Source organism: Acanthisitta chloris, unplaced genomic scaffold (assembly GCF_000695815.1).
Source record: "Acanthisitta chloris isolate BGI_N310 unplaced genomic scaffold, ASM69581v1 scaffold2251, whole genome shotgun sequence".
In the NCBI taxonomy this organism is placed as follows: domain Eukaryota; kingdom Metazoa; phylum Chordata; class Aves; order Passeriformes; family Acanthisittidae; genus Acanthisitta; species Acanthisitta chloris.
In genome coordinates, this window is record NW_008657446.1 from 20703 (window position 1) to 30911 (window position 10209).

Consider the following 10209-nt stretch of genomic DNA (forward strand, 5'->3'; position numbering starts at 1 on the left):
CCAAAATCAAAGCCAAGTTTTGAGTTTGCTTTGTTAAAACATTGGTGATTTAAGCACTAAATAGAAAATGAGTATTATAATCTAACAGCTGTTTAATAATACAAAACCCAGATCCTAATATTGATTAAAAAGTAAGACAAACCACTGTTTTCACAGCTTCTCATGGAGTCTCTGGGTAGTTTCGAAAGCTATTTCAAAGCTAATTTAAACAGAATTAAACACTAACTAGGAAGGGGGAACATCAGTCTTGCAATCAATCCCTGTACCCTTTACCTGGCAGATTCTGGCACTCGTTTGATGACAAACCTGCATATTTCCACAATTCTCCCAGAACAAGGTGATTTCCCAGTGCATTTTTGCAGTTCTGCCCTTCTCCCCCAGCAAGCCTTGCCCCTCATTTTATGGGAAACATGGACATCCTGACCTACACTGAAGCAGTGCATGGTGCAGCCTAGCTAACAGCAAGCTCTCAGCACAGTGTGTATCAGCCTGCAGGACAGGACACTAAAGTCACCAGCAAAAGGACAACATGCAAAGACAAAACCCCCAAACTTTTCCTGATTTAGCTGGCAGAGGAAAGACAAAGGTAATCCTCCTCCACACGTGCAGAGAACTCAAAGGATGTCACTTCCTGAATAAGAAACAAAACCTGAAATCAAGGACTCACCTATTTTGGTAACTGTAGTAGGCAGCGTCCCGGGGAATAGTACACAACTGCTTGCCATAGCAGCACAAGGTCTGGGGAGAGAACTCATACTGCAAAAAAAAGGGGAGGGAAGAGCTTTACAATGGGATCTTCTCTTCATCAAGGCTCTATTATGCACACCTGATGCTTCCAGGTATCAGAATACATTGTCATGTTTGTCACATGTTTCCAAGCTATTGTGAATCTATTAGCACAGCCCTCCCAGCTTGGTGACAATCATTAACTCTAAGAGCAAAGCAGCTGACCCTCTAACCACCTGCTTCGCTGCAATGGACATGGCAAACAAGGAAAGCATTTTAATACTGCTCATGACCAAACAAGGTGTCCTCTGAGGGAGAAAAATACAACAGTAATAACAGAAGAGCAGTGAGAAGGATGCTATCGACCTCTCCTAGCTCTGAATCTGCTTGTAATAAAGCCAAACCTTTAGCAACCCTTTCATTCAGCATTTCTGGTTTTCCAAAAGAATATACAAAGCTCCAGTTGTGTCTGAAGAACCAAACTGAGCCCTTGGGCAGAGCCCTGAACACGTACGTACCTTGCGCCCGCAGCAGTAGCCAAGTGATTGCATAACAGGGTCAATTTCTTGTTCAAACACCTCTGCCAGTTTAGTGCAAAACTTGTAGACCCGCGAAGTCTTGCGGTTGTAGAGCCAAGCGTTGTTGAACATCAGCCACACATCGTCCACGTACTGCCAGGGCTCCTGGTACTGCCCAGTGTCCAATTTGCGCTTAATGGTGGAGAGATCCATGGGATTCTTCACAATGTCGAAGTAGTCCTTCAAAAACACACAAAACCCTTTAGTTTTAAGAAGTCATAGAATCATCAAGGTTGGAAGCCCTTTAGTTTTAAGAAGTCATAGAGTCATCAACGTTGGAAGAGACCTCTAAGATCATTCAGGTCAACTGTTAACCTGTCACTACTGTAACCCCTAAACCATATCCTCCAGTATCAGACCCAGGCACCTCTTAAACAGCTCCAGGGATGATGACTTCACCACCTCCCTGAGCAATTCCCTGTTCCAGTACTTGGAACCCCCAACAGAGAATAAATTTTTCCTAATATCTAATCGGAATCTCCCCTGTCTCAGCCTCCCTGTTCCAGTACTTGAACACCCTAACAGAGTATAAATTTTTCCTAATATCTAATTGGAATCTCCCCTGTCTCAGCTTATGGCTTATATCTACTGTTCACAGTATGCTGAACACAAGAAGGGTTTAAATGAGCAAAGACAAAACAGAAAGATATTTCATGCTTTTTTTCATGCCAACTCACCGGAATCCCTAGAAGCTGGGGATCCACGGGCTGTCGGAACGGGAGAGACTCTGGGTCCTGCCGGTACAAAGCCTCAAGGGTGGGCATGAGAGCCTGGCGCAGCTCCTCGGGTTTGAAGACTGTTAATGGAAGTCAGAAGGGTTAGAACATGACCATCCACCTTTCCCAACCTCTTGACCCTCCTAAAAAATCCACAAAGAACACAAAAATCTGAAGAGAGATTTTCTGATCAGAGGCAAAACCTCACCTACAGTCAAGGGGCAACCACATAGCTTTGCATTTACTCAAATCACCATGACACTCCCAGAATAAGGAGATGGGAACAACTGTAGCCTATAATGATACATATTCTAGGGCATAAAAAGCCCTCCCAAAACTTCTACAGAATCAAATTAAATCAATTATTTCGACATGGATGAACCTTTTCTCTTCAGAAAAGAGACTAAGCATATCTTTTTTTCTCCCTTCTATCCTATCCTTGTCTGCTATTTCCAAGCCAAGATTCTTCCAGCAAACTCCACTGCACTGGACAGGGAAGAGTCAAGTTCTCCAGAGAGTGACCAGATGCCCTGAGAGCTGGCACAGGAATTTTTCTGGCCATAGCCTAGAAATAGTCCTGGTCTGATGGATCGTTAATTGACTTTCAAAGTGTTAATACTTCCAGATTTCTATGCCACCACTTGGCAACAGTGGCATGGCAACAGCCATGCAGCCTTCAGCAGGGGATGACAAGGACAAAAAAAGGCAATACATTTTCTGAAAAATAATGATAACTTGGAGAGCTCTTTGAACATCTCTCAGCAGTGTAATTACATTTATTTCCTTAGGAACGGTGGCTCTAAATAGGGAAGAATGCTTATTATTGAGAAAAGAAGACAACTAAGGGAAGCAGGATGGCATCTAATATTTATCTACCTGGCTGAACTGAGAGTGATACCAATGAAATGCAGCAATTAGCAGTTCTGTCAAAAGCACTTGAATCAACAGGGCTCTGTGACCCCTTTGAGGCTGATCATTGCTTTTTTCACTCAAATGGTGGTTTGGTAAGATATAAATTGCTTTTTGGGACTTTTAGTTAAAAATCTATGATTTTAAGAAGTACACACAAAAATGAAGCAAGACAGGAAATTACGTTGACACTCCTCAAAATATGTCTGAAGCTTTAAGTTCTCAATGTTTGAGTCATTTGCAGATGCTGCAGAGTCTGGAAATTGTTAGTTAGGATGAAATATATGAAGATATTTGAGTGCAGTGCCTCAAACTGGAGAGGGGATTGATATCTGCCCCTCAAACTGGAGAGAACTGATTGCTGCCCAAGTATGCACCAGCGCTGGAGAGGGGATTGATTGCTGCCCCTCAAACTGGAGAGAAGAATGATATCTGCCCCTCAAACTGGAGAGGGCACTGATTGCTGCCCAAGTATGCACCAGCCAAGGTGCCACCCAGTCACCCAAATCATGGCAGAGGACTAAGAGCTGCTGCAAGGGGTTGTCTTACAGAATCATAGAATTTAGGGGTTGGAATGGACCTCACAGATCATCCAGTCCCAACCCCGTCCTGGGCAGGGACACCTCCCACCATACCACGCTGCTCAAGGTTTCATCCAGCCTGGCCTTGAACACTGCCAGGGTTGGGGCAGCCACAATTACACCCCTTGTCCTATGACTGCAGCTCCTAACAGAGAGTCCCTCTCCGACTCCTTGTAGCCCCTTCAGATACTGATAGGCCACTATGAGGTGTCCACACAACCTTCTCTTATCCAGGCTGAACAGCCCCAACTCCCTCAGCCTGTTCTCATAGGGGAGATGCTCCAGTCCTCTTATCAACTTTGTGGCCTCCCCTGGTCTTGCTCCAAAAATTCTATAAAGATCTTTGCTGCTACTTCTGAACTCAGACTCACCAGATGAAAACGAGATGGGCCAAGAAGGCCAACACTGGCTGTATGATCATTTCAGCCGCTGTCACAATCCCAGACCCAATGAAATGGCAATTCTCCCCCATATTTATCACTATCACATATGCAGGCACTTTTCTATGCAAGGAACCTTACCATATACTCTCAAAGTTTTATAAACAGCTATTAAATTATATGATGTGATTCTGAAGAACAGAAGGAAATAGTAAATTCCGTTCATGGGGAACAGGATTCTCTATTGCTCTGATTCAGGTAATTCATAATGTGATAATCTGAATTATTTCATTTAATGAAATTTAAAGGTCAAAAAGCACCTTGTAATAATCTGTTCTGGCTACCTGCTCGACACTGCTTTTAGAACTTTCTCCTATAATAACACACCACTAAGCTGGAGTAGCTTTCAAAATAAATCCAATCTTAATTTAAATCCAAACTACAGAAATTCAGAGCAACTTTTGCCAAGTTCCTTAAAGCCTAATTACATTGCTGATAAAATTTATAACCTACTTTCATTTTGAAGTTTGAAGAAATCCAAACGCAGTTACGATTTCCTTGAAACATAAAGCAAAGTTGCCTTCATCTTCAGCAGTCAAAAAGCTACTCTGCCTCTAAGCAACATGACTAATAACAGCACATTTGATCACAGCATCTCCCTATACACTGATTGCACGAAGAAGTTTTGTTCTCTCCTCCTTCCAAAATGAAACACACTCGGCTCTCCTCAGTAGCTCAAGACCTCTGTCAGGAGCTGCATCCAGTTATCCCATTTTGTCTTGGATGCGTGGGTGGGAAAAAGAAAATGGGATCTTTGCCTGAATCATGATGACGTATTATCTGCCAGAGAACAGCATAATGCTACCTTTTTTTACCTTTTAAATTTTGCTCTTTTTGCAGAGGCAAACCTGCTTGTGATTATAAAAGAGAACGTTCGTAAAGGAAGATATGACATCTTCAAAATAATAAGGATAATATACCTGAATACCCCCCAAAACAAGCCCTTGCAGGTTTTGCATTATTATGTCTTACAAAGAAGGGAAGAAACCAGTGAAACTCATCTTCAAGGTCAAACTAACGCAGCCACCTACAAGGAGAAGAGGAGCTGCCCAAATGAGTATTACACTGCTGCTTTTGACTGCAAGGAACCACCCACCTTCCTTTCCTGCTTACAAGAGATTCACAAAAAAAGAGCATACCAGGCCCAAAGCCTGAGTTTAGAAGGGTCTGGCTGCCTGCCTTGATGAAGACACAGCCTCTGTGACGAAGGGGTGTCTGCCATTCTCCAGAAGAGCTAAGCTACAAAACCCAATGTGAGTGAACTGAACAGAGCAGCACCTCAGCAGCACTGCCTGGCTCTGATCTCTAGCACACAGAGCATTTCCTATCACCCAAGTCAGGTTACAATCTAGATGTACTAAATGAGCACAGCCAGGCTGACAGTGACCAGCACACCTGCATGAGATCCCAACTCCACAACATAAGCCACCTGGACCCAGAGAAACAATCCTTTGAGGTCCAGATGAGTAATTTCAAAATTAAGATATCAGCCTACAAGCTGCTAAGCTATAGCATACACTCCACGGCACTTCCAACCATTCCCCTCAGTGGCTGCAGCAGTATCTGCGATGTCCCAGGGTGCATGGGAAGGTTGAAGAGTTTCCAATACTTTTGTAACCCATGCAAAACTCCTGATCAGTCTCTTCGATAGTTTTAAAATATCACATAACCCTTAAGCACACTTCACAGTATTTACTCTCAGATACCTCTTGGTTTATTCAGCATTTTAATACAAACACTCTATTAAAGTCGAACTCCTTGGTGAGGAAATGTCACCATTTAACTGGTGTACATGGTTGTACCTGCCCACGCTGCACATGCATTATACCACACAGTTACTCAGTGACAATACTGCCAAGATAAAATTGTTACTAAATGAGGTATTGGATTCCACAGTAACCCAGACTGAACCAGCACAAGGACATGGAGCAGCTTCCACTGAGTGACTCTGCAAGGACCTTCCTCTCTGAGCCACACGCCTTCATTTACTTGCAAGAACACTTCTAACAAGCAGCAGTGATTCCTTCCACTGGGAATATCAGTGGTTCATAAATGCTAATAAGCTTTCCACTCCCTGTGTTACATTTTGGTTGGAACAAGCTCTGCCAGTTAGTTCTGCAGCACAGTCTCACTGGCTGGCCCACAACTACATGCTGGAAACACCAATCGACAGGGAAATGGGTTTTAGAGTGCCTTATTACAGAAAGATTATGTTTAGTACACAGATGCAACCCAAAGCACATCCAGGAGATTAGATTTTTTGACATTTGCAGTATGTTGAAAGCTTAACTTTGGTGCAAAGCGAAAAACTAACCACTGAAAACATCATCTCCAAAAAGCTAAGAGACAGAGGTCTCAGAACTGCTAAGAGTTTTGAGTCCAAAAACTAATCTTGCAGCCTCCCACAAAGCCTGCACCATGAGTTTTTTTTTTAATCATTTTATCAATTTATTTCTTACTAACCCAAGGCATCCAATCATTTATATACTCTGTACTGCTGTCAAGTTTCCTTGAGTGCAGGTACAGTCACACCTAACCCTATGCTGACACTGTAGGTTAAGGGACTGATGAGTTGTTTCCAAGGAGAAAACTTACAAATGAACACTACACTTAAAACTGCGAAGCCCTGAAAACACAGGACTTAATTTTAAAGTTTCAGCCTATTGCAGCAGTCCAGCCCAGGAGGGATACAGGTTCAGGAGAGGAGCTAAAATGCCACATTCTCAGAGAAGCAAACGACAAACTCCAGAATGAGGCAGTGTGTGCAGCCTCCAATGGGAAAATAACAGCAGTGGATACTGTTGGTTCCTGAAAGCACTCTTATTACACTGAGCTCCCTGAAACAGCATCAGGATGTGCAGGGAGGGATTTATGTATTTAATTCCTCCAGCAATCACTGCCTTGCTCCTTCTGGGCAGAAACTTGGGATCAAGAGCGCAAGGACATGCTTTTCTCACCTGTGGTTCATGTAACACTAAAGGAATCCTACTTTAAAATTAAGTTACAGAGTATTGATCTCCCAGAGCTCCACATGCTGGAACACGTGCTAAACAGACCTCCCAGCAGGAGCTGAGCCCGTGGAAAGCAAATGTTAGTGAAACCAAAGCACCCCAGAAACCTCAGTTTTCATACACATACTTTTCTTGCGGGGCTGAGATGGCGATGTGGACTGTGAAGTGGTTCCATTAGTGCTGCTCTCCTCTTCCTCCTTAACCTCTACTTTCATTTCAGGCTTCTTTTCCTCTATTTCCATTGGCTCGGGTTTCAGTTCTGTTCCATCTGATTCTTCTTTTGTTTGTGAAGGTCCTTGTAAATCCTCCTCCACCTTAAGAAAGGAGGCAACAAGATGTACTATTACATCTATGACCCACACTTCAGTCACCAAAATATTAGTCTGAGACTGCAGAAGCACTTTCCATCCATGGCTTTCCTCAGGACAGTTACTGTGCAGTAACGACCCTCCTCTCGCCCCTTAGCTCACCGATTCAGACACATCATTAAGTGCTTTTATATCTATCACTGCTTTCAGTTAAGCTGTAGAGAATCTCATTTACCTCAGTCTTAGCTTCCACTTGTGTCTCACTAGTCTCTGGCTCAGTTTCTTCAGTTTTAACTTCTGATTTGATTTCTAGCATTGGTGCATCTGGTCCTAGTTGCTGGGAATTCGTATCAGCACTAGCAACTGAGGCAGGGGTGGGGACCCTGTTATCAATACTAGCTGCTGCCTGGGATAGCTGTTGTAAAAACAGTACAAAAGAAAGACACTGCATATATAGAAATATTTGCCTTTACTAAAAATGAACAGCACAAAAAAGAGACATGAGATGATATTCTAAAACAGTGCAAAACATGGATACAGGTCACTGTAGCAAAGTTTTGATATCACGCATTTAGTAACTCTGCTTTACAGAGGAGAAGCCAAGGAAAAATTCTGCCCCAAAGAGGCTTCTTTTACAGAGAAAACACCTGCCCAGAAAACACTGTACATCCCCTGAAACGTGCATTCGCCTTGAATGTAGCTTAAAAGAAAAAATATGGAAATCTCAGGATCGGAGAAGATTCTGATGATGGCCATGTACAATATTAGGCCTCTTAGACCTCATCCTCCTGCACACTGCTGCCATTTTTACCTTGGGCAGTTCAGTCATACAATCCCCCCTCCCTCAGACAACGCTGAGGCCATCTCAACACACACATTTTACAGTCCCTCTGGCCTAAAGCAGAAGCTTCTAGTGACAACTATGCCTACTCCTATTATGACATGGTGTCAGATACATGTGGGGATGACATGAGGGGAGACTCATGTGGGATGATGTCACAGTACAAGGAAAAGTGCTGGTACTTACTGGAGTGCCAGGTGGCTGTGCCTGCACAGATGTTGGCTGCTGCTGAGCTGGCTGTGGGGTTGGCACAGACTGGGGCTGGACTGGGGTCTGAGGCTGTGGTGTGACCTGGGCCTGGGCCGCAGTCTGCCCCGTGGGTGTGCTCTGGGTCTGGGTGGCGTTGGGAACAGAGCCTGGCGTCGGGGTTGGCGTCTGGCCCGCGGACGAGACCGGTGTCGATGGCTGAGTGGGTGCTGCTGGCTGAGGAGGAGTCATGCCCGTGGGTGTTGGGTGCTGAATAGGTGGCATCCCAGCAGCAGTGGACACGGGAGGTGTAGTCTGATGCAGAGGTGGCTGAGTCACCGGTGGGCAGGGTAACTGCCCACTCTGCAGTCCCAGCATGTTCATGGAGTTGGGAAGAGCAGCACTGGGAACCTGCCCCTGCTGGGAAGAGAGTGTGTCTTACAGATGTGTGACTCCCAAAGTCTTCTTTAACAGAATACTAAGTCTAAACAGAAGATCAGCTACAAACAAATGCTGCTGCTGCAAGTGACTGCTCTGATTTCTGTAACTGCTTCCATCAGCTCTTACAGACCCTTCTCCCAGACCTAGATGTGCCACACACGTCCTTCTGTGTTAGCTCTACTGGCACAGAGAGGGAAAGCTCAGGATCCCAGTAACACAGAAACCCACGGGCAGACAGCCTCTAAATGGTGCCATTAGCTGGGCAAAGGTCAGGCTCTGATACAAAATGGTCTCGAGCAAACACCTGTGTCAGGCCAGGACTCAGGAGCAGCTCTGCTTTAGGGCACAAGTCAGCACATTTAATGCTGCCCCATTGCACACTGCAAGACTTAAGAGCAGCTTTTTTCTTTTTTTTTAATTCTAATTAGACTATTCCAGATGCTGCCGAAAATTGCGGATGTTTTCTCAGAGCAGCAACAATAAAGTATTCTGGATGTACTTAAACTTTGAAACTCTCCATTTTACTGATGATTGCATCAGATAACTGCTGATAAAAAAGAATACTTTATCCTCAGCTGTAACTGGTACTCTTAGAAATCTAAATCAGTTAACACTTTTCTGCGGATGAGGTTTCAAGTGTAAAACATGCTTCTATATTGCCTGTGCATAGCTAGTTCTACTGAAGTGCATTAGAGAAAAAACATTGACCATAGACAGTCAAACAACTGGGCCAGGGCCTAAGAAACTGCAGATCCTCCATCCTGAATATATTCCAAACCTGACTTTGTAACCTGAAGTCCCTTCATAACCTGATCTAAGTCATCTCTTATTTGTGGATGGGGCTGGACTACAGAACTCTGGAGGTCTCAACAGCCTAAATTACTTGGACTCCGAATTTGAGAAGCTGAGAAACAATTCAACTCTGAGTTGGAGAAGCTGAGAGAATCAATTATGGTTCTTAAACAACGAGCCTCTCCCTGTGGAAAAGCACACACTGGCATCAAAAGCACAGCTGCTACTTCACTGACCACTACTGCAACAGAAATTGTTATAGAAAACCCCTAACAATTTTCTCTTCAGAAGTGGAGAGGTTAAAGTGAACATCAGAAACTCTTTAAAAAACCACTTCATTTCTTGATTTAAAGTTAGCTACTTGGGTCCACACAGAGACAAAACATATGTTCATAACATCCCATAAACTAATTGCTGATATTCCCCCTACAAATCTCCTCAGCATGCATTTTGAGAGGATTTAAATCAGGAACCGCAGGGCGTTGCGCCCCCGTTCGCGTATGTCGATAGGTTATGGTTAGCTACTTGGGTCCACACAGAGACAAAACATATGTTCATAACATCCCATAAACTAATTGCTGATATTCCCCCTACAAATCTCCTCAGCATGCATTTTGAGAGGATTTAAATCAGGAACCGCAGGGCGTTGCGCCCCCGTTCGCGTATGTCGATAGGTTATG

General features: G+C 44.0%; 1 protein-coding gene across 1 annotated transcript in view; it reads right to left on the reverse strand.

The window, feature by feature from the left end:
* The window catches only part of CREBBP (CREB binding protein), a gene marked incomplete at its 3' end in the record, with an annotated part of 73805 nt that overhangs the window by 20691 nt on the left and 42905 nt on the right, over nucleotides 1-10209 (reverse strand). The window contains 6 exon segments of the mRNA XM_009084698.1: nucleotides 668-756; nucleotides 1245-1484; nucleotides 1982-2100; nucleotides 7089-7275; nucleotides 7505-7684; nucleotides 8297-8716. Coding sequence (XP_009082946.1) covers nucleotides 668-756; nucleotides 1245-1484; nucleotides 1982-2100; nucleotides 7089-7275; nucleotides 7505-7684; nucleotides 8297-8716 — 1235 coding nt within the window.